The sequence below is a fragment of the Lynx rufus genome, unplaced genomic scaffold, assembly GCF_022079265.1.
Source record: "Lynx rufus isolate CCGP_SWC_20201006 ecotype Redwood Valley unplaced genomic scaffold, mLynRuf1.p SCAF_8, whole genome shotgun sequence".
NCBI classification, from domain to species: Eukaryota; Metazoa; Chordata; class Mammalia; order Carnivora; family Felidae; genus Lynx; species Lynx rufus.
In genome coordinates, this window is record NW_025814896.1 from 10,022,473 (window position 1) to 10,047,632 (window position 25,160).

Here is a 25,160-nt window from a genome sequence, read left to right on the forward strand (position 1 = left end):
TTATTTTTGAGAGAGAGAGAGAGAGAGAGACAGGGTGCGAGTAGGGGAGGGGCAGAGAGAGAGGGAGACCCAGAATCCGAAGCAGGCTCCCGGCTGTGAGCTGTTAGCACGGAGCCCAAACGTGGGGCTCGAACCCACGAACCGTGAGATCATGACCTGAGCCGAAGTCAGAGGCTTAACTGACTGAGCCACCCAGGTGCCCCTCTTTCATACCCCTTTAGATATATTCTTAAACCCCAGATGTTTGCTGTAAGACAAGAGTGATCGGCTTTGGCCGATGATTGATTTTAACAGTTGGCTACTTAGAATTTGGCCAAAAGTCATATTTAATACATAAAGTAAAAGGGGGAGATCCTGACTTCACCACCCACTTCCTTATCCCATATAGACCCAAAGTCACCAGTCTTAATGGTCTCCTGTGTCTTATTCTTAAATTTTGGCATCCCTGTACTGGGGCTAAAAAGACACCAAATCTACTTTTCCCATCCTTTATGAAGTTGATATCATCCAAGCCATCACTGCAAACTGCAGTGGAAAACACCATTCAATAGTGGTCATCTGTCCATACAACTACCTCACTGGTTTCAGTGGCCAGGTAGGGAATTGGCTCAATAATTTACGCTCCATCCATACAGTGAACTACGCCAGCTTTCAAAATTGTGTTGTGGCCATTTACTGATGTGACGAGACGTTCGAAATTATTTCAAGTGCCAGGAAGTGGTCAGTGGGGAGGCACTATTGCATTTGGCTCAGAAAGCAAGACCGTCGTGGGTTCTAATCCCGGGTGCTGACAGGATTGAGAAAGTCCCTGAGAGGCCCGGTGCCTCGGAAACAGTATTCGAGTTGACGTCAGCCGAGAAGTTTTTTGTGCCTGATACGCACACAGACGCACGTAAATAGTTGCAGAGACCTCCATCGAAAAGTTAGCAGCTGTTCATGGGTGGTGAGTTGGCCTGTGCTTAGTGAGGACAGGTTAAGCTGCTGTCACAAAGAAACCCAAACAGCGGCTCGTACGCGGTGGGGGTTTGTGGGTCTCTCACATGACTGTCCGGAGGTAAGGCAGGTGGTCTAGGGCAGGCAGGCGGCTCTGTCCTACGAGATCATCCGAGGACCTCGCTTCCTTCTACACCATTATGGTGCGTCGTGTCCCGTGACACCATCCACACACCTGCTGCCCGCACCTGCCGGTTCACCCGCCCCCCCCCCCCCAGTCTTGGAAACGGCCGGCAGGAAGGGGGGAAAGCAAAAAGTAAAAGGCAAGCAGTGTCCTTTTACAAAAGGGACGCCTTTACCTCCTCTGCGACATCAGCGAGGGGGACCCTGCTGCCGAATCACGCCTCGCTGCGGGCGAGGCTGAGAAATGCAGCCTTGAGCTGCTTGGCCGGGAGCGCCCCTAAAACGTGAGCCTCCGCATGCTAGGGCGCGTCCGTGAAGAAAAGGGAACAGGACGGAATGGAGCGAGACCTCCGCGAGAACAGCGTCTTGTTTTACTGAGCTGTACTTTAACAACTTGAGTCGCCTTCTGTGCTTAAGTAACAAGGAACTCTTTTCGATGTAGGAGAAATTAGAAAATGCCAGTAGGCAAACGCGAAGGAACTCCCCCTCTCCTGACGTGTTGGGCAGCTCTTTTGCACGGGTTCCGCGTAGCTCTGGGGCTTTCCCGAATGTTCTTCGGTGATTGCGTATTCCTCTTCTCGTAAGGCAGTGGGAAATAAGCCTGTTTCCTTTTCAGTATCGTTTTCTGATGCCATCTGTGTGTGTGTGTGTGTGTGTGTGTGTGTGTGTGTGTGTGTGTGTGTGTCTGAAGGAGACAAGCCCCACAAGTGTGAAGTCTGCGGCAAGTGCTTTAGCCGGAAGGATAAGCTGAAGACCCACATGCGTTGCCACACGGGCGTGAAGCCCTACAAGTGTAAGACGTGCGACTACGCTGCAGCCGACAGCAGCAGCCTCAACAAGCACCTGCGGATACACTCGGACGAGCGGCCCTTCAAATGCCAGATCTGCCCCTACGCCAGCCGCAACTCCAGCCAGCTCACCGTGCACCTGCGGTCCCACACAGGTAGGTCCCTCACGCTGCCTCTCACGCTGCACTCGTAACTGCCTGTTACCTGAGTCAGAAGCACCCCAGAGCCTCGAGTCACAAACGCAGTAAGCGACCCGGGGACGTGTGGTCATTGCACCGTTCGTGGGTTTGCTTTTCATCCACCCAGAAACGCCTCTGCTCGGTCCAGCGGGGAAGAACGTGGAGTTTATAACCTTGTGTATATCTTTATGTGGCTTTCTACCTTCTTCACTTCTAAGGTATTTGGTTGAGGAGGTGAGCTAAATGAAATAGAGATACAAATATAAACAATGCACTTTTCATCCATTTCTGCATAGCTTCCGTGTTACTTCCACCCTTTTTGAAGTATGCTCGGGTTCGCTCAGCATGGGCACGGGTTCTTGGAAGAACCCAGCAGAGTAGGTAACTTAACCAAGCGTGTGCGTTTTCCTTTGGGCGAGTGTTATCAGTCAGCTATCGATACAATGATGCTGTGTAACAACCGCTGCAAAACCTCAGTGGCGTATCATAATAAGCGTTCATTGCTTACGGACTTCAGGTCTAGCCGGTGGGCTGGACACTGTGTTGATCTTGGCAGGGCTCAGTCGCATGTGTGGGGAAAGGCTGGGTATCTGTCCACTGACCTTGGCTGGGGATCTGCTGCCTCTGGGTTAGCTGGCTGTACCCTTGCCTTAGCTGCGGCAGTCTGGCTCTGCTCCACATGCCTCTCATCCTCTTTCTGGGGCCAGTGGGCTACCCCAGGTTTGTCCTTCTCATGGCCGTGGCAGGGTACAAGCAGGCACCCCCCAGTGGGGAGGCCCCAGTCAAGCCTCTGCCTTCATCCCACTGGCTGAAGCAGGCTATATGGTTGGGCCTGCTGTCACAGATGGGACTGGGCTCACCCACGGTGGGAGGTCACCGCCAGGTTACACGGCAGAGGCCAGAGATAGGAGGAAGGGTAAAGAATCGGGGCCATTTTTGCAAACAACTGTAGTCCAGCTCGCCATCGCTCACATCTCTGACGTGAAGATAGAGTCATACCTTCCCAAGACCCACATAAATCACACCCAGTCACAGGATCAAGATTAAAGGCCGGGATACTGTGATCTCCACCAGGTTTGGATATGGCTTCTCTTAACCTGGAGACCTTGGAAATGAAAAGACAAGCCGTGTGTTCCTACGTTCCCAATGTGCAGTGGTGACACAGAGCCAGAATAATTCCAGTAATCCTGCTGTTCAAAAGGGGAAGAATGGGAAGCCCTTGGCGGTCCCTGCTCCACAGATTTCCAAGATCCCTCTGGGCAAATGTCCCCGGGTCCCCTCACTCTGGGGCCAGGGAATGTTTCCTGGTTAGGCCTTCCTTGGCTCAGCTCCCCGGTTCCCGACCCTCCCCACCACAGCATGCTTCCTATCACCTGCCTGAGCCACTTCTGAAAAGCGGTGGAAAATGTTCCTTTGAGGAACTTTCTCCACCTGCTTCCTGCCCACCCAAAGGTACGGCTCTTTGACTCTAGGGTGGTGACAAGTTTCCTAGTAGAGCCATCAGCAAGACTTTGTGAGTTTCCTGTGTATCTTTGTGCCAAAAGCCACACCCACAATTCTCTCGGAGGCTCTCCTTTCTCCGAACCCAATTCTAGGCACTTTTGGCTTAAAACCTTCTGCTGTTGAATCCCTGGAGATTCCCAGGAATCGCGGCCAGCGGGAGAACCTACTTATGCCAACTTCGTCCTTTCGGAGGTCTTAACGAAGAGCCTTACTTTACATCGACACCCCTCGCTTGTCATCCGGTCTTCCCCCTGAGATCACTTTCCTGGATCTGATCTTCAATCCCCGAGTTTCTGTCTTACTCTGAAAACCTTTTACTGACTGGAGATGAGAAATCTTCTCTAACCCAGCCCATCTTTGGTTTTCTGTATCCTCTCTGAGTTCCATTTAGGAAATGGCCAGTTCTTTTTTGAGTTTGTCTCTTCCTTATCGGACCTTATCCTATGCAGCTTGTAAGACGCTTTCACGGTTCTGCCCAGAATTGATCTCTTTGCTCGAGTCCACAGTTCAGTAGGTGCATTCTCTGTCTTCTGAGTGGCTACAGGTGACAGTTTTACCAAATGTTTGCCATTAAACAGTGTCCAACTGCCATGTCTCCGGTCTCTGCTTGCTACCCAGTCCCAAGGCCAATGCTACAGATTTTAGTTTTCTGTTATGGCAGCATTTTGTTTCTAGATAACCAATATCCGTCTCAGCTCTCTGTCGTCACAGTAATGCGGCATTAACAAAACCTCAGCAGATGTGACAACACGCCGTTTCTGTTCACGTGCTGGGGATCAGCTGGGTGTCACCTCAGCAACCCTGATCTTGGCTGGATTCACTTAACGCGTCTGAGAATCTGCTCGCTGCGGGCTGTCCGTCCACTGGCCTTGGTTGCTGGAATCCAGCACTGCTCCGCATTTCTGTCATCCTCCTCCTCCTGGGACCAGGGCTGAGCCAGCCTTGATCTTCCCACGGCGACGGCTGACGGAGGTACAAGCGAGCAAATCCCAACGCACAAGCGCATTTCGAGCCATTAGGCGTATCAAGCCCAGTTAACCTACCCTCAGCCAAAATCTAATGACGTGGTGTCGAGGGTCACGGCAGGTCGTCCTGCCCCTGTCGAGAGACCATGCGTGATTCCACACGTGGCAAAGGTCGCAGCTACAGGGAGGGAGGAGAGGTGGCAAGATTTGGGACCGTTTTTGTAACCTGTTACAGCAGCTTAAGACATCGGCATAACGGGTGGTCAACGGGTTTCTTCAGAATTCCCCCCAGCCTAAGTGAGAAGAGCCGAAGGATTCATATGTGAAAGGGTTCAGAATCATTTTCACTTAGAAAGATAAACTTACCGTTGATAGTAGCATCTTCAAGTTGGTGTAGAAAAGGTGAAGTCTCCAAGAATTTAAACGTGTGCCGTGTACGCAAGGTCTCCCTAGAAGGTTCATTTCCCTTTTATAAATCTGTGGCACTTACGAGATTTTACAGAGTGTAAGATTAATAGGATTTGGTTTTTACCCTGTCATCGCTTAGATTGACTCCATCATCAATGGCTGGAGCAGCAACGTGAACTTGAGAAAAGATCTGTTGGCTAAGATCAGTTGCTCATTCATTCGGCAACATTCATGAAGTCCCTGCTAGGTCCTAGACACCGCGAGGGTCCCATAGTGGGCAGAAATAAATGTAGTCATTAGCTTTGGAGAGCGTATGGCCCCGTGCATCTATTACTAACCAGGATGCCTCAGTTAAGAAATCTGTGGTTAAGAAAAAAAAAAAAAGGAAGAAAGATGACAAAGGGATTTAGGACCTTTGCCTTCATATCAACAAGTGCTGTTAAACTCTGCAACTCAGTTGTGAGATTTGGTTATCCGGTGTTTCTGGATTTCACCCCGCTCTGATGGCTTTAAAAAAAAAACAAAAAAACCGGCAAAAAGACTGTCAGTCATTAGGGCAGGGATAAGACTGGAAAACCTAGGAGACTTTTCTGAAGTAGAGAGTCTCACTCTGGGTCCACAGATGCCTCCACTCGGTGATGCATGAGTAGAATTTCGGTGGTCCGTGAACTTGGATGGGGGAAAAAAGTCCACCTTCCCTGTCACTAACTGTACTGAAATTTGCCGTGTCCTTCAATTACGAAAAAGGCAACTGGTGTGAGAATAGTGCCTGTGACTTGTCGCCAGGAGAGATCACAGATCTTTTCAGGACGCTTGTTGTAGATAGATCGAAATATCACTTCCGCTCTTCTCTGTTTAGAAATTATTATAGTTCTAGACCCGCCGCTACATCTTACTTAATGCATTAGTAAAGCACTGGCACAGGGGCACCCGGCTGACTCAGTCGGTGGAGCGTGCGACCCTCGATCTTGGGGTCGTGAGTTCGAGCCCCATGTTGGGTGTAGAGATCACTTTAAAAAAAGATTTTAATAAAGCACACGACATTGCCATAGCGTGAATTTTTCCTTTTCATTTCTTAAGTAACTATTTCAAAATACTTGGTTTCTTTTGGATTCCTGTTGATTTTTATTTTAGTTCACTTTGTGTATTTAAGCAGTGTCCTAAGAAAGGGTCCGGGGGTTTCACTCACCTGGCAGAAAAGAGTTGATAGCATCAGAGAGGTTCAGCATAAAATGCCGAGGCAGGAGTCAGCAAGCTTTCCGTAAAAGGCCAAACAGTACGTGTTTTAGGCTTTTCAGGCCATACAGTTGCTGAAACTGTACCAGCACAATTGCTGTCGCAATCGCTCAGCTCTGCCTTTGGAGCATAAAGCAGCCGGAAGCAACACACGCACAACTGTGCGTGGCTAGATTCCAATAAAACTTTATTTATAAAAACAGGCCGTGGGCTGGCTTTGGCCCACAGGCTGTAGCTTACCACCCCTGGTTCTAGAGTTTAGCGTGCACGATCTTGGGGGAGTGTCGTCCTACAAAGCATCGTTGAGGCTCGAGCCTCTCGGTTTTATAGAAGCTTCTTAAATTTGCCCCCGGCCATCTTCACTCATTTGTATTTATGAATAAGCCGCTTATGGTGACGTTTTAGGCCTTATACCAAAAAGCCGGAACACGATTCCTTCTCTGAGTTTATGGCCTGAGAAAGCGCACATCAGTCCTATGCACAGATAATTGCCTGGCATCTAAGAATACCAGCCTTGGAGGCAGCCTGGGTTCGAATCCAGGCCCTGCTACGAACGAGTTACGTAGTCTGCCTAGGCCTCATCCGTACGGTAGTGTTAGGAATGATAGTGGTAATAGTCCCCACCTCACGGGAATGTTGGGAGCATCAAACGAGACCATTCTTGTGGAGTGCTCAGCAGAGGGCCTGCCATCCTGGAAGCCACGGAAGAATGTCAGCTGCCACTTTGCTTGCTTAACCCGTAAAATGGGCAGGGGTCACCCATTCGCGTGAGTTATCAGTGCCTTAGATGATTTGGACGTGCCATTCATTGAGGAAATACATTTGGAATATCACGTGCACTCAGATGTTTGCAATTTCACTTTCCCCTGCTCATCTTTCCGCGACCATGAATTCAAAACAAAACAAAACAAAACAAAACAAAAAAAATCGAGCAGCTGGATTCCGTAACCTCACAAGAACGCAGCTGGCAATGTGGGATAAATAAATTTTGCGCGATAAACACGTCTTTGTTAATAAAGCTCTGCATGAAGTGTAAGCTGGGCGTTTCGATCACTTTGTAAAAGACTATTCTAATGAGTGAGCGTGGAGCTGATTCCAAAATGTGGCCTCGAACCCGTTACGCCACGTAACTCGATCGAAATCCACGGATTGCGCAAAGTTTCCGCAACTGCGAACCATTAACTAGCAGAGTGGGCACCTGAGCAAAATGAACGCTAGCTTGATTGCTTTAAAGAACAGAAGTTATATTCACAAATACTCTCTTATTCGGGACAGTTGAATAGGTCTTTTCAATCTCCCGTTTTTCCCGTGGGGTTTGTCACGGTCCTGGTGGTTCAGGTTTGGGGAAAGAAAAGAAGCCCCCGTCCCCCTCCCACCCCCCCCCCACTTTTTTTTTTCTCCCAGGGTCAGAAACTAGCAGCTGCGGTTAGAAGGTCTCCACCCGCCCGCCTTGGTATAAGCGATTTTCTGGTGTGTGCTTCGGGGGGATCCGCTGTGGTTGTTGCCTGCCTGTTCTTATCGAAACTCACCTTGTGTTGACAGGGGACGCCCCCTTCCAGTGCTGGCTCTGTAGCGCCAAGTTCAAAATCAGCTCGGACTTGAAAAGGCACATGCGCGTGCACTCGGGGGAGAAGCCTTTCAAGTGCGAGTTCTGCAATGTCCGCTGCACCATGAAGGGCAACCTCAAGTCGCACATCCGCATCAAGCACAGCGGGAATAACTTCAAGTGTCCGCATTGCGACTTCCTGGGTGACAGCAAGGCCACCCTCCGCAAGCACAGCCGGGTGCACCAGTCGGAGCATCCCGAGAAGTGCTCGGAGTGCAGCTACTCGTGCCCCAGCAAGGCGGCGCTGCGCGTCCACGAGCGCATCCACTGCACCGACCGGCCCTTCAAGTGTCAGTACTGCAGCTTCGACAGCAAGCAGCCCAGCAACCTGAGCAAGCACGTGAAGAAATTCCACGCGGACGTGGTCAAGACCGAGGCCTTGGAGAGGAAGGACTCGGGCCGGCAGAGCAGCCGGCAGGTGGCCAAGCTGGACGCCAAGAAGACTTTCCACTGCGATATGTGCGAAGCCTCGTTCATGCGCGAGGACTCGCTCCGCAGCCACAAGAGGCAGCACAGTGAGTACCACGAGAACAAGAACTCGGATGTGACCGTCCTGCAGTTCCAGATAGACCCCGGCAAGCAGCCGGCCGCGCCCCTCACCGTGGGCCACCTGCAGGTGCCCCTGCAGCCCAGCCAAGTGCCCCCGTTCAGCGAGGGGCGAGTCAAAATCATCGTTGGTCATCAAGTGCCGCAGGCCAACACCATCATCCAGGCCGCGGCCGCCGCGGTGAACATCGTGCCCCCCGCCTTGGTGGCGCAGAACCCGGAGGAGCTCCCGGGGAACAGCCGGCTGCAGATTTTGCGCCAGGTCAATCTGATCGCCCCCCCCCAGCCCTCGGGGTGTCCGAGCGAGGCGGGCGCCATGACCCAGCCGGCTGTGCTGCTCACCGCTCACGACCAGGCCGACGGAGCCACCCTGCACCAGACTCTCATCCCCGCGACCCCAGGCAGCCCGCAGGAAGGCTCCGGCAACCAGACTTTTATCACCAGTTCCGGGATTACATGCACTGACTTTGAAGGCCTTAACGCTTTGATTCAGGAGGGGACAACCGAAGTGACCGTGGTAAGCGACGGAGGTCAGAACATCGCCGTGGCCACCACGGCCCCGCCTATATTCTCCTCCTCTTCCCAGCAAGAATTACCCAAGCAGACTTACTCCATCATTCAGGGGGGAGCCCACCCAGCCTTGCTCTGTCCGGCGGATTCCATACCAGATTAGAACTGAAAAACCAAAAGAAAGGGGAAAAGAGGACTGACAAAACAGGAAGTCGTAAATAGAATTCTGTGAGAGGTTTGCTCTTAATGTTTTTAAGGATTGTTGTGAAACCCCTCCCCTCGTAATAAATTGTAATTTTATACTGCTTAACTATAATTTTTTAATGCTGTAATAATAACTTTGAGGTCACCTCTGAATCGCCGTGTTATTTAGCTGTTGTAGGATTCTTAAATGTTCCCAAGATGATTCCAGTTAGGGGTTGGAATTAAATGCAGTGAGTCGTGAGTACATTTGTTTTGTCCAGCTTGATTTCCCAGTTCTGAGAAGGGTTTTTTCCAATCTCATTAAATTTGTGTACGAGATGGGACTTCCCGACCTCTCTTAAGTTACGGTTCTGAAATTCTCCTTCGAGTTTGGGCTATTAGTGTTTTAGTACATGGATACCAATCTATTGGCGTGAGGACCATTTTCTACATAATGTTACACGGATACTGGACCCCCCCCCCCCGCCCTCCACCAAAAAAAAAAAATGTTTAGTGCTAATCAGAAAAAAAAGGAATGGTTTCCTAATAAATTGATATGTGAGTAAAATATACTGAATGTTAATGATTCTTTAGAGCCACAGTATGACTGGGGCATGATGGGTGTGAATTATCCTATGGCTAAAGAGAATTTGAAGAAGCAAAGGTTTTTAGACCCCTGATAAATATTATACAAACATACCAGTCAACTTAAGTATGCATGGTGTCCAAAGTGACCCAACTGTATAGCATTTCGAAACCTGAGATTGATGAACCTGACGTTTCTGTTTAGATGCAAATGTGATGTGAGTTCCTACTTACGTTTGGGATAGTTTTCTTGGATGCGATTGTTTTAAATATCAACATACGGGCAGTCCCAGGGACCAGATGAGTGGCACTGGGAAAGTACTTAGGGTTTTCGAAAGCGCAGGCTCTAGGATGGAAAGGGAAATTTAAAGGTTATTGTTTTGGATTGAAATGCTGTTTGGTCAGTAGGTGGCACCAGAGAGCAAGCTAGAATCACTCAGGCTTCCACCCAAAGACATGAACTTCAGGGTGGTTACCTCTAATTTCCAGCCTCTAGCATGATCTTCAACTCATGTTGGGCTCTTAGTATATACTGAACGAATGAAACATGCTCTCACAGAGTGTCAGCAAGGATTGGGGAGGAGAGGAGGGTTCTCTTGTGAGAGAAACACATTTACAATGTTAGAAGAAACACATTTTTTAACTTTATTTAAGATGTATTTATTTATTTGAAGACTTATTTGTTTTTGAGAAAGAGAGTACAAGCAGGGAAGGGGCAGAGAGAGGGGGACAGAAGATCCGAAGCAGGCTGTGACTACAGCAACTAGCTCCACATGGGGCTCGAACTCACGAACTGAGATGATGACCCAAGCCCAAATTGGATGCTTAACCAACTGAGCCACCCAGGTGCCCTAACTTTTTTTTTTTTTTGGTAATGTTTATTTACTTATTTTGAGAGAGAGAGAGAGAGAGAGAGAGCAGGGGAAGGACAGAGAGAGAGGGAGACAGAGAATCCCAAGCAGGCTCTGCACTCCCAGTGTGGAGTCCTGTGTGGGGCTCAGACCCATGAACCATGAAACCATGGCCTGAGCCAAAATCAAGAGTCGGATGCTCAACCGACTGAGCCACCCAGGTGCCCCCAAAACACATTTTTTCCAGAGTCCTCACCACTTTGACTTTCCTGGCGCACAAAGTCCTCATGCGGATCAGCTCACTTTTGCATAAAGATATTACCCTCCCCCCCTTTTTCTCTGCCAATAACAAACTTAGGAAATACACACAATGGTGATGCAGAAACCTTCAGGGTTTGCCTGTTGGAAAAAGGAAAGTCAGCTTCCCTTAGGAAATAGCTATAGAGTTTGAGCTTTCTTTGATCCTTAATATTTGAACATAATTCTGAAGGTTCTGGGATGGTGGGGTTGCCACAATTTATTTTCCTATTAGCAATGGATATAGTGAGCCACTAAACATGATTTGGTAAGAAATTGAAAAAGTTTCCAGCATACTATGTTAATATTTTAATAATTTCACTGCTTTAGAATTCTTGCTTACAGCTCTTTAGCGTAAGCTAGGGGCTTAGCTAGGGGCACCTGGGTGGCTCAGTTGGTTGAGCATCTAACTTCAGCTCAGGTCATGATCTCACGGTTCGTGGGATCGAGCCCCGCATCGGGCTGTGCACTGACAGTAGGGAGCCTGCTTGGGAGCCTCTCTTTCTGCCCCTCCCCCACTCATCCTTTTTCTCTCTCTCAAAATAAGTAAACTTAAATAAATAACTATGTAGCTATTCAGTTTTATCCGGGAAACTTCTAGTACCACGAACTTGTTTTCTATCTCTTTCTTTTTTTTCTCAGAATGCCCCCTTTTCTTTTTCAACTTTTAAAGAGTTTTTTTTTCCCCCCTGATTAGAAATGCAGTGTACATTCAAGGTAGAAAAGATGTGAAGCACATATTATTTTTAAAAATTAAAGTTGCTAGGGGCATCTGGGTGGCTCAGTCGGTTAAATGTCCGACTCTTGATTTGGGCTTAGGTCATGGTCTCCCAGTTCATGAGATCAAGCCCCGCATGCTTGGGATTCTCTCTCTCACCCTCTCTGCCCCTCCCCTGCTCATTCACTTGTGTGCTCTCTCTCTCCCTCTCTCTCTCAAAATAAATAAACATTTTTTTTTAAAAATTAAAGTTACTAGTATTCTTACCACCCAGACATAAAAATTGTGACCATTTTGATAGATTTTCTTTTTTGATGGACTTTGTTTCTATGTTTATGTATGGAATGCCTTCCACTCCAGTTATAGAGTTGGGTTTGAATTGAACATGCTGTTTTCTGTTTATATGTTCTATTTCTTTTTAAATCTTTGCACCTTGCCTGGCTGCTGCCCTCTATATACACATATACATGCCTATGTACACACACACACACACACACACACACACACACACACACACGTGCATATTTGGATTTTTTTGTAACAAACCACAACAGCAAAATGTGTTCCTTGCAACAAACTATCTAGAGAATGGTACAAAAACCAAGCCAATCATCTCCAGCCCCCTTCCTATTCTCATCCTACCCAAGGTTAGTAATGTTAAGTTTTCTCTGCGTTCATACTAACATACATAGGCTCAAAAACTAACATAGAAAAGTTTTTTTTCCTATTTTTCTCGTAATTGTATCACACTATGTATATTTCTCTGTAAGTTGCTCTTACGATGCTGTGTATTAACAGTTCTGCAGGTGAATACAGCTATCTCTAACTTTCTGCTTAAGCAAGAGGTAGTGGGATGAACATACCACACGTTATTCGACCATCTCCCTACTCGTGGGCGTGCAGGTTGCTCCATTTTCATTTGCCGTTACAAACGGCAGCGGTAAACGTCCTACCTGATCGCTCACGTTCAGTTGTGCTTTCGGAGTTTCGGCGAGTGGCCGTGGCTGGTACTGGCATCGTTTGAGATTACTTTTTCGACACGGTAGTCTCACGCGTGGTGTGCATCCCCACCATCACCAATCCTGGGTGTTAGCGATCTTTCCAAGTTTTGTCAAGCTGGCGAGGGAAATGAGCCATCTGGTCTGTGTGCATTTCGCCAGCTGGTGTTTTCATCTGCCTTTCTGTGGCGTCTCTATATAGACTTGTTGGTGATTTGCATTTCTCTTGTCTGTGAACCTTAAACGCATCCTCCCTCACTTTCCTCCTTGGATTGTTGGGCACTGGAGACACGAACCCCATGTCTGTCACATATTGCTGAGTTTTCTTCCCTCCTGTCCTCTGTCTGGGGACTGTTCTTGCAATGCCATCACCATACAAAAAAAAACTATCTTTTTCTATAGTCGGAATCTTCTGTTGCTTCTCTTGTGACTCCTGTTTTATCTAGGACAAGTCCTCTCTTCCCCTGAGATGAAAAAAGGGGTTTTTTTTTTCCTTTAATATTTTTGTGGTGTGTTTTTAGTTAGCAAGTTACTGCAGCAAAAATTCCTAGCTATGCCCATAGGACATGGGAATTTGGTGGCTCACACGTGCAGGACCATTTGTTAAATAAAATACTCTTTTCCTCGGAACGGAAATCCTAATTTCACCTGTAGACCAAGTTCTCGAATACACTTGGATCTGCTTCTGGAAACTCTGATTTGTCTCACTGATCTTTAATGTCTTTTCTGGTTTGCCGGCAGCACAGACTTTATTATATTAGCTCTAAGGTAAGCCTTACTGTCTTTTAGAATCACAAAGCCTCCCTCAGCTATTCTGTTCCAAGGTTTTCTTAGCGATTCTTAGATATTCTTTCTTCCAAATGAGCTGTTGTTTGTTTGTACTATACAGTACTTCTCAGCTCCCCTCCCCAGGAAAGAAACCTTTTGAGAATTTTTATTAGAAATGTGTTGGGCCGCCCGGGTGGCTCAGTCGGTTAAGCGTCTGACTTCAGCTCAGGTCATGATCTCACGGTCCGTGAGTTCGAGCCCCGTGTCGGGCTCTGTGCTGACAGCTCAGAGCCTGGAGCCTGTTTCGGATTCTGTGTCTCCCTCTTTCTCTCTCCTCCCCCACTCATGCTCTCTCTCTCTTCTCAAAAATAAATGAACGTTAAAAAAATTAAAAAAAAAAAAAAGAAATGTGTCAATGTGATATAGCACCTATAAACAGAATGACTTTTTAAAACATGTTAACTCTTACACCCAAAAACCTTTATTCAAATCCTGTGGTAACCGTTATTCAATAAAATCATATGGTGGCTCAGCCAGTTAAGCGTCAACTTAGGCTCAGGTCATGATCTCACGATTTGTGAATTCAAGCCCCACATCGGGCTCTCTGCGGTCAGCACAGGGCCCGCTTCGGATCCTCTGTCCCTCCCTCTCTCTCTCTCTCTCTCTCTCTCTCTCTCTCTGCCCCTTTCCCGCTCATGCTCTCTCTCTCTCAAAAGTAAACATTAAAAAATAATAATAATAAGTAAAAATAAAATCTTTTAAAAAATCGTATTAATTGACAATCAGTATTAGAAACTCTTGGTCTCCCATATATATAATTTACGATGGTCATAATACAGTCATCTCATTTCTAGCTTCTTTCATCTTGTAATATTTCTGCTACTTTGTTTTCTTGTCCAGCTGCAATTAGCCTGAGCCTCCAAGAAAAGGTGATACAGCTGGCATCTTTTTGTGTCTCCAATTGGAACGTGAATGGCTTCAGAATTTCCCCGTTTAATATAATATACGCTGTTCTTTTGAGCGGTAGTTTTTCTAGCACTTTGGTCACTTTGTTCTGCACTTTTCACTTAGAGTTTTTATCAGGGTAGTTTGCTGAATTTTGTCAAATATCTTTGGAGTGTCTTGACATAGCTTTTTGGGGTTTGCACGTAAGTACGCGGATGTAGTGAATTCGTATAGCCTGGTCCTGAATCACCTTGCATTCCCGGAATGAGCCATCTCGGTCACATTGGCTGAGTCTTGTAACACACTGCTCGGTTGCATTTACTCTGTTTCACTTGGAAGTTCTAGAACTCTAACCATAAGCGCCATTGATCTCTGGGTTTCTTTTTTGTGCTCATATTTGCTTGTTCCTGGTGGGTGATGCTACTCTGAAGATAAATTGGCACTCTTTTTCAGGGACTTAGCAATAATTTTGCGATCTCGGGAATGATCTGTTTACTGTGTGGGCTGCAAGCCCTTTTTCGTTGCACATCCTTAACAAAACTTCCCAACTTTTTCTACAGTTATCAGTCTGTGCGGGTTTTATAGCCCTTGTGGCTCGATTTTGGTCATTTATATTTTGCAAAAGAAAAATCATTCACTTTGCTCTAGCTTTCAAGTCGCCAGCTCTATAATTCTGTTCAACATCCTCTTAAAATTATTTTTAAATCTTCGGCATTTGGGGGAGATCTATCAGCTTTCTTTTTTTTTTTTAATTTTTTTAATGTTTATTTATTTTTGAGAGAGAGAGAGAGAGAGAGAGCAAGTGGGGTAGGGGCAGAGAGAGAGGGAGACGCAGAATCCGAAGCAGGCTCCAGGCTCTGAGCTATCAGCACAGAGCCCAATGTGGGGTTTGAACCCAGGACCCGCGAGATCATGACCTGAGCCAAAGTTGGATGCTTAACCAACTGAGCCTCCCAGGCACCCCACCAGCTTTCTTATTGCTACTGGTTTCTAGGGGGTGTTTCTGTTTTTGTTTTGGGTTTTTTGTTTGTTTGTTTGTTTGTTTGTTGTATTTTCAGTCTGCTCCTCAGTTTGCCAAAGGGATTGTCTGTTGTCCACTTGTATTAAAGTAAAAGTTAAAATATTAGAGTAAAAGCTTTTGCTTTTATTTACTTGCCTTACCCTCCTCCATTTTATTATTTTCTCTTTTCTCTTTATTCATTCGTTTTCCTACTTTTCTTTCCATTTAGTTTGTTCCTCTAATTTCCTGCGCGTTCACTTCTTTTCAGCCTTTCATAATGAAAGCATCGAAAGCTATGTATTTTCCACGGTGACTTCGCCTCTGTTAAAAAGATAATCTTTGGGGCGCCTGGGTGGCGCAGTCGGTTAAGCGTCCGACTTCAGCCAGGTCACGATCTCGCAGTCCGTGAGTTCGAGCCCCGCATCAGGCTCTGGGCTGATGGCTCGGAGCCTGGAGCCTGTTTCCGATTCTGTGTCTCCCTCTCTCTCTGCCCCTCCCCCGCTCATGCTCTGTCTCTCTCTGTCCCAAAAATAAATAAAAACGTTGAAAAAAAAATTTTTAAAAAAAAAGATAATCTTTTAAAAGGTTTACATCAGGACTGTCACAAATGACAGTCACACGTGACGTGACACAAACAAAATATTCATGAGTGAAAGGTAACGAAAATATTAACGAGGGCATTGGTTTCCACAGGTTACAGCAGGTGCGAAGAATTCGGTGCACATACACTCACATACCCGATCAGAAATGCTACAGTGAATTCACAGACACGGGCACCACTGCTCAGTGTCTCGCGGGCAAAAGCCACTGCATTCCACCTGACAAAGTGCCTTTGCATTCCCGTGGATGAGGTATTTGCGTTATCATACGTTCCTGTGACTCACAAAGTTGCCAAATATCTCAAAACCAACAAAAGGCACTAACCTGTCGAGAATTCGATAACCCAGAGCTGGGAACAGACAGGATACCCAGCAATCATTTTTGCCTATTTCGGGGTCTTCCCGAAATGTCCGTGATGTCCATATCCCTGTAGATTTTTTTTTTTTAGTTTATTTACTTATTTTTGAGAGAGACAGACAGAGTACGAGTGGGGGAGGGGCAGAGAAGGTGGGAGAATCCCAAGCAGGCTCCAAGCTGTCAGCGCAGAGCCTGATGCGGGGCTCAGACTCACAAACCATGCAATCGTGACCAGAGCCAAAACCAAGAGTTGGACGCTTCAACCGACTGAGCCACCCGGGCGTCCCCCTATAGATTCTTATATGAAGTATCCTTCTTTCCTAAATTTCTAGATGCTTTGTCATTTCAATTTTAGGGTGGGTTGCTTGGTTTGGTGGGTTGTCGGAACAGAATCCAAGGGTTTATACAGAGACCCGTTTCTTATTTTTCGAGTATTTACAGTTTGGGAAACTGTGTTTTGGATTATAGCTTCTGATGTTCAGAATGAGCGTGTGATCTGTGAAATACATGCTTTTTGTAATTTATTAGTTTTCTTTAAGGCCACGCACGGGCCCAGGTTTTGCTTGGACTGGCGGGTTATCTATGAAGTAAGCATGGTGACTGAGCTATTCAGTTCCTCTAATCCTCTCTCAGTTTTTGTCTATTTGATAGATTTTGAAAGAAGTATTTTTATTTATTTTTTTAAATCTTTATTTTTGAGAGAGAGAGTGTGTGTGAGCAGGGGAAGGGGAGAGACAGAGGGAGATATAGCATCCAAAGCAAGCTCCAGGCTCTGAGCTGTCAGCACAGATCCTGACTCGGGGCTCGAACTCACAAACCGCGAGATCATGACCTGAGCTGAAGTTGGAGGCTTAACTGACAGAGCCATCCAGGCGCCCCTTAACCAAGCCTTTCTTGTAACTACTAGGGTGTTTTGCTTTATTGTACTTTGCCCTGTGTCACTTTTTTTTTTTTAATGTTTATTTATTTCTGAGACAGAAAGAGACAGAGCATGAGTGGGGGAGGGGCAGAGAGAGAAGACCCAGAATCCGAAGCAGGCGCCAGGCTCCGAGCTGTCGGCACAGAGCCCGACGCAGGGCTCGAACCCAAGAGCCATGAGATCATGACCTGAGCCGAAGTCGGTCGTTCAACCGACTGAGCCCCCGGGTGCCCCATTGCCCTATGTCGTTTGCAGAGTACGAGTTGTTATATGTTCTTTGTCAATTTTACCTTTTTTCCTTTTCTATACCAATTCTTTCCATTCAGTAGCTTTTGACCTTAAATTATAATATCATATATTATAATATAATAATATTCTAAGTCCTATTTTATTTTATTTTATTTTTAATTTTTTTTTCAACGTTTATTTATTTTTGGGACAGAGAGAGACAGAGCATGAACGGGGGAGGGGCAGAGAGAGAGGGAGACACAGAATCGGAAACAGGCTCCAGGCTCTGAGCCATCAGCCCAGAGCCCGACGCGGGGCTCGAATTCACGGACCGCGAGATCGTGACCTGGCTGAAGTCGGACGCTTAACCGACTGCGCCACCCAGGCGCCCCAAGTCCTATTTTATATTTATTTACACGTGCCTGGCTTACTTTTGCCTTCTCTGTTATTTAATATCTTTTATCAGCTTCCTTTTTTCTTTGGTAGAATTATCATTCGTACATTCACTACTGTATTATTGAATATTTTGTTTATTAAACTTTGTGATTTTTCTCCCTTTTCCTTTTTTACCTTTTCTCTTTTCTCTTGAAAGTTCTTGCAAACGTCTCTGTTCTGCTAACAGGTACTTTCCAAGCTTTACGGATCATTTTTAAACTTACATTTCTCCGGGCGCCTGGGGGGCTCAGTCGGTTAAGCGTCTGACTCTTAATTTCAGCTCAGGTCATGATCTCGTGGTTCATGGGATTGAGCCCCATGAATGGCTCTGTGCTGACAGCATGGAGCCTGCTTGGGATTCTCTCTCTCCCTCTCTCTGCCTCTCTCTCTCTCTGCCCCCCCCCCATTAAATAAATAAATATTTAACTTTAAAAATACATAAATTTACATTTCTCTATTGCTGTCTCAAATATAAATATTAACCATGCCCCAACCTCCCCCAAAAAACCTCCTCCCCCATGACAGGGGACCCTCGGACCTCATGTCTTCCAAAAACCCCCTCCCCAAATCCTGAGTTTTGCTGAGACAGTTCATGAGTTTATTTCCAAGCTTTTGTTAAGATTTGTCCTGTGGTTTGTCTCAATTCCCGCATTATTATCACCCACTTACATTTGGCCAAAGATGACAATGGTCATTGTTTGCCATCATTTCCTGTATTAGTCTTCCTCTTCTCCTCTTTCACATCTTTACTCTGATCCTTATTCCGTTAAGAGTGCTTTCTTGAGTATGTTTTTCAGAACGGGCACCTCAGTGGGCATTCCCCTGGTCCTGGCAGATGAAAGATAGCTTTGGACATAGGATTCTTTTCTCTCCAGTGATCTTTAAAGTCTGTTCTAGTGGAGATGAAAGGTTTGATACTGCTCTCATCCAATTCGCAGATGCCCTAGATCCAGGGACCAGCCACGCTGAGACAAAATGTCAGTGTCGCTAGGGGAAAACGTGGAAACTCACCTCACTCCCCTCGCCCAATCAGAGTGACAGAACCAGTCTGTCACTGAAGCTTCCAGAATAGGGGGACCCGAAGGGCTTGGACGTGGCAAATGTTTCGATCTAGAAAAATTTTTTGTTGCACGTGCCCTCCTACTTCTCAGCAACAAAAGTAGGGTTATCTCATTTGAAATTTGCATTTTTTTATTCCCTATGACCATGCAGCTCCTAGCTTTATTTTTTCTAACTGAAGTATAATTGACACAGTATATTATAGTAGTTTCAAGTATGATTTGTTACATGTATATTACACATACATACATATACGTTACATATGTAATATACATACATATTACAAAATGAGCCCCAACGTAAGTTACCATCCATCACTATACAAAGTTTTTACAGTATTACTGACTGTATTGCCTATGCTGTACGTTACATCCCCCTGTCTTATTTATTTTCTAACCGGAAGGATGTGCCTCTTAATCCATTTCACCTAATTTGCCCATCTCCCCACCCACCTGCCATCCAGCAACCATCAGTTTCTTCTCTGTATTCATGAGTCTGTTTTGTTTGTTCATTTGCTTTGTTTTTCAGATTTCATATGTAAGTGAGATCATATGGTATTTGCCTTTCTCTCTCTGACCTCATCTCCCTTAGCAGACGACCCTCTAGACCCATCCATGTTGCCACAAAGGGCAAGCATTCGTTTTTTTATGGCTGAGTAATATTCACATATGAATGTATCCATTCATCTATTGATGGACACTTAGGCTGCTTCCACGACTTGGCTGCTGTAAGTGACACTGCGATAAACGTGGGGATGCAGATATCTTTTCGAGCTAGTGTTTTTTTCATTTTCTTCGGACAAATACCCACATGGTAGCTCAATTTTCAGTTTTCTTAAGGAAACTCCACAGTGTTTGCCATGGTGGCCGCACCCATTTGGCTAGAGCCCCAAGCTTTAAACATTTTTTTTCTACATCAGATCATCACTAGAAATAATTTGGGGGGGGGGGGTGGGGGGCGCCTGGCCGGCTCAGTCGGAGGAGCATGTGACTCTTGATCTCGGGGTCATGAGTTCAAGTCCCACATTGGGTGTGGAGATTACTTAAATCAATAAACCTTAAAAAAAAATTTTTTTTCTATTGGGATGTGGTAAACTACATAAATATATTATACATTTTGATAAGTAATTATTAAAGATAAGCAAAATCTTACTGGTAATATATATCTTGATGAGCTAGATAGGCCTACTTTTTTTTTAATTTTTTTTTAATGTTTTATTTATTTTTGAGAGAGACAGAGCATGAGTGGGGGAGGGGCAGAGAGAGAGGGAGACCCAGAATCCAAAGCAGGCTCCAGGCTCCGAGCTGTCAGCACAGAGCCCGACACACTTGAACTCACAAACTGTGAGATCATGACCTGAGCCAAGGTCGGACACTCAACCGACTGAGCCACCCAGACTCCCCAGATAGGCCTACTTTTTAAATCAGCTTATATATCCTTGATGAGTGTTACCTTTCTCAAAAACAAAAAAAAATTTTTTACCAACTGCTGGAATAAGATACATGTAATTTTCAGTTATTCTGTTTTTAATTGGTGTAAACCCTGAGAAGTCTCTTTCACATAAGGATATGGAAACAGAAATTGTATTGTTATAGTGATGCTTCTCAATTATTTTAATGCCTTCTGAATTACATGCTAGAAAATCACATAATGATTGATCTTAACTAATTGGGTCCATTTGGGTAAAAGCAAAGAGGTGAAAACCACCTGGGATTTCTCTCCCAGGCATGGAGCACTTACCTTCTCAACACTGACACCGTAAGTGCCCGCATTTTGTCCTTTTTTTTTTTTTCTGGCATCCCAGAGATTTTACAGCCCTGTGCGTTGATTCGGTACAGATTATTCATGATGAGTTCTCAAATGATCAAGGTTATGAAAAAGTACACACAGAAATCAAGGATCTGAGAATTGATTTCCTTCATCAATCCCATAAACCTCTTGAAAAACCTTTGTTTACTCCTGAAACACAAGAACCTTACCTGAAGTCTCTGTCCCTAGAGCGGTGGTTCAGCTCTAACTTTCCATGTAAAGAGCCAGATGGCAAATATTTTCAGCTCTGTGGACCACACGGTCTTTGTTACGACTCTTCAACTCCGCCACGTATCCTGGGAGCCATAGACAGTACGCAAAGGAGTAGGTGTGGCTGTGTTCCAGTAAAACTTTACTTATGGGCATCGAAATCTGAATCTCATAAAATTTTCACATGTCAGGAAATACCCTTTTCCTTTTGTATTTTTTTTCAGCCATTCAAAAAAACTGTGAAAACCATGCTTAGCTTACAGGTCCCGCAAAAAACAAGTGCTGGGCCATAGGTTGCCAACCCTTGATCTGGACCCTGCGCATAGTAGGTGCATGATAAATATTTATTAAGTAAATGGCAGTCATGATTTTCAGTGGTAAAAGCTGAGATTTCTTGACCCACGATGTACCACCACCATGCTGAATGCTGTACGCAATAATCTCATTTAATGCTCCCCTCCACCCATGAGGGCGTTAGTGTTATCCCTCACATTGTGCTGGGAAGGATGTGTTTCTCAACTGGTCTGGTGTAAGAATCCGCTGAAAAATGTGCTTTAAGTGCCCACGGACACAGCCCAGCTCCAGAAACTCCAATACGGTGCCTCTGGACAGGTCCTGATAATCTGTATTTTAAATCTAGCACCTCTGGGAGACGCCTGGGTGGCTCAGTCGGTTAAGTGTCTGGCTCTTGATTTCGGCTCAGGTCATGATCTAGCCCGTGGTTTGTGGGTTCGAGCCCCACATCAGGCTCTGCGCTGACAGTGCGGAGCCTCCTGGGGATTCTCTCTTTCCTTCTCTCTCTCCCCCTCCCCTGCTTGTGCTTGCACTCTTTCTCTCTCTTAAAATGAGTAAATAAACATTAAAAAAAGAAAATCTAGCCCCTCTGGGGATATTTCTGATCCAGGCAGTTGTGAAACATCAAGGTATAGAACCAGAGATTCCGAGAAGGTAAGAGACCTTCACACAGCCGTTAGCCCTAAGAAGTTTCAACCTAGAGCCAACACTCAAGTGACCTGCCCTCGTTCTAATCAGTGTGTTTTTGCTGGTCAGGACCTTCAGCCCGCTTGCTAAATCAGGGCTTGTTTGCAGGAATCCATGGGCAGAGGGACCTTCGTGGGATACTGAGTGAGACTGGGCAGGCTTTCCTGGCGTGCCCGCCGAGCCCACCCCCAGATGTGAATGACGGATCTAATTTTGTTGCGCCTTAGTTTACAGTATGATTCGGGGAACTCAGAGTTCGCCTCTTTGCGGTGAACCTGGGCACACCCAAATGCCTCCGTGTCGTATTTGCGCTTACTCCGCCCGGCCGAGCAGAGCTGGTGAATGCACACCTGTACTGTGACACGAGTTCTCTCGAGAGAACCCAAGGGCTGTGTCCTGGGACACGGTGACTGCGTGCATCCTAGCTCCTGAAGGCTTTTTCTTTTCAGTAACTCATCCTTTCCGGTTTGGGCTTCAGAAGAATTCTCCCTGGAGAAGTAAAAACGAAATGCTTGCAACTGAAATTTCTCTTCAATCCATTAGCCAGATTTGGATCTTTGGGAACGATTTCAGTAGAGACTAAAAACGCCAGTGGTTTTCTCCTCCAACCCTCCTGGTTCCTTCAGTGCTGTGCTGCTGTCCTTTCTGGAGGTCAGAAATTACCTGAGGTCGGGGCGCCTGGGTGGCTCAGTTGGCTAAGCGTCGGACTCTTGGTCTCGGCTCAGGTCACGATGTCCCAGTTCGTGAGTTCGAGCCCCACGTCAGGCTCTGCACTGACAGCATGGAGCCTGTTTGGGATTCTCTCTCTCTTTCTCTGTCTCTCCCTTTCTCTCTGCCCCTCCCCTGCTTATACTCTAAGTCTCTCTCTCAAAGTAAATAAAGAACACATTAAAAAAAGAAAAGAAATTATCCGAGGTGGTCTGAGGAACCAGATTCAACCCCGTAGGGCTTTCCCACCACGGGACTCCCCGCTCTTAGCCCACAAACGACAGGTTCAACAACACAGGCTGCAAAGGGTGAACTCTCGTTTAAACCAACCCTTCACTTTTTTTTTCTAATCTTTTTTAATGTTTATTCATTTTTTGAGAGAGAGAGAGAGAGAGAGAGTGAGTGGGGGAGGGGCAGAGAGAGAGGGAGACCCGGCATCGGAAGCAAGCTCCAGGCTCTGAGCTGTCAGCACGGAGCCCGACGCGGGGCTCGAACTCACGGACCGTGAGATCATGACCTGGCTGAAGTCAGACGTTTAACCGACTGAGCCACCCGGGCGCCCCGACCCTTCACTCTTTCAAATGGTCTCTCACTACTTATTTCTGTGTTTCCAGTAAGATGGGAAAACAGAGTGAGACAGAGGTCACGTGACTCGCCCAAGGTCCCTCTGCTGGTGACTGGCCTGATGGCCCCTGAGCCCAGCCCGCTTCATACATCATCACTTCCTTCCCCAGCCCTGAGTACCCGGCTAGTGGCTAACGATCAGAGCCAAGATTACCTTTTTCACTCTGTTTGGTTTAGCTTTCTAATTTCGCTTGGTGCCTCTGACGTCATCCTGTTATGAGAGCAAATCAGGCCCCCCCCAAAAGTCCCCAAAACAGAGAACACAGGCTCCCAGAAAGGTAACAGTCTAATATTGATTTATTAAGAACCAGCAAGGTCACATTGCTATTGTCCTGGGTTGTGGGTCCTTTTCCCCTACATAAGCCCCCTTCCCACACACACACACACACACACACACACACACACACACACACATTTAAAATTATATTTTACAACCGTGTGGGTATAAAGATGGATGAGCCAGGCTGGATCATATTAAATATATTTTCTTTTGATTTCTAAAGCACTTTCATGGACTCTGAGCATCATGCCCACTGAGCTTAATGGAAAAGTCAGCCCCGGGGCTGGGAGATTATAACCAACATGAGAAATGCAAGAGAAGGTTCGTTCTACAGGGAGAAGACATGGGTTGGGCAGAAAGATACTCATTTGTATTTGTTTTGTCCTAGTTTATTTTATTTTTCTTACAAAAGCGTTAAGACAGTATTCATATACCAGGCAGTTCACCCTTGAAACTGTATAATTTTAAATTTTGTTTAACGTTCACTTATTTTTGAGAGAGAGGAAGAGCGTGAGCCAGGGAGGAGCAGAGAGAGAGGGAGACACAGAATCCGAAGCAGAGCCCGACACGCTTGAACTCACAAACCGTGAGATCATGACCTGAGCTGAAGTCAGATCTCACGGTTTGTGAGATCATGACCTGAGCTGAAGTCAGATGCTTAATCGACCGAGCCACCCAGGTGCCCCCACCCTTGAAACTGTATGATTTCACAATTTTTAGTATATTCACTAACACTGTGCAACCACATTACCAGTATGTAATTGCGGAACATTTTCGATACCCCAAGAAGAAACCCTGGCTCCTTAGGAATCACTCTCAGTTCCTCCCTCTAACCAGGCTCTGGCAACCACAAATCTGCTTTCTGGCTCTACGTTTTTGCCTTTTCTGAGCATTTCACATCCCTGGAATCATACCATACGGGATCTTTTGCGACTGATGGCTCTTATTCAGCGTAACGTCGTCAACGTTCGTGTTGTAGGATGTATCAGTGCTGAATAGTATTCCACTGTCTGGACAGGCCACATTTTGTTTATCTGTTCACCAGTTGGTGGAAATTTAGGTTGCTTTCCTATTAGCCCTTGTTTGTAAGCTATTCATATATTCAGATTTTTAGAATTATTTGTGCACTTTGATCATGATACCCACTGCGTATTGTGCAACTACTCTGGGTCAGTCACACTAATTCAGTGAACGTCCCCAGCAGCCCCTTAAGGAGCTGTTATTACCCTCCCCATCTTAGAGCTGATGAGATTGAGCGATAGAAAGGGTAAGCAGCTGACCCCGGGTCCCACGGCTAGTTGATTTGATTTGATTTGAATCACACAGTGATTCAGATCTTCTGGAGCCAGAATCCCGCGTCGGAAATCCAGTAAACAGCAGGCACATCCGTCCGCCTTCGCTTGAACACAAAGACAGAGCAGTAGGTACGAGCCCAGGGGCCAACATGAAAATGGGAGGGCATGGCAGGGGGATGGGACATTTCTCGCTCAGGTGAGTAGGACAGGTGGAGGTGGCGGGCCAAGGAGGTGCTCCGTTCTCCTACTAAGCTAATGTCCATTGAGCACTTCCTGCAAGCCAGGTACTTACTAAGCATTTAACTGCCACCTCCTACCACCAACTCCCCCGAAATCAAGAATGGACCAGAAGAAAGCTCTGAGGTTTCTTCCGGCAACAACATTGGCATCCCTGAGCCCCCAGGAAATACATCCCTCCATACTCATACCGTCTTTACTTTTTTTTTTTTAACA

At 46.3% G+C, this 25,160-nt stretch overlaps 1 protein-coding gene across 3 annotated transcripts in view; it reads left to right on the top strand.

Moving 5' to 3' along the window:
* Nucleotides 1-25,160, top strand: part of ZFP64 (ZFP64 zinc finger protein) — a 91,844-nt gene that overhangs the window by 21,905 nt on the left and 44,779 nt on the right. For 2 of the 3 annotated variants that reach the window (XM_047068853.1, XM_047068852.1), the window contains exons 5-6: nt 1,808-2,059; nt 7,738-9,214. In XM_047068853.1, the coding sequence (XP_046924809.1) occupies nt 1,808-2,059; nt 7,738-9,020 (1,535 nt within the window). In that variant the 3' untranslated portion in view covers nt 9,021-9,214. Of the gene's footprint in view, nt 1-1,807; nt 2,060-7,737; nt 9,215-25,160 lie in introns of those variants that run through there. The other variant, XM_047068854.1, reaches the window with a different exon arrangement.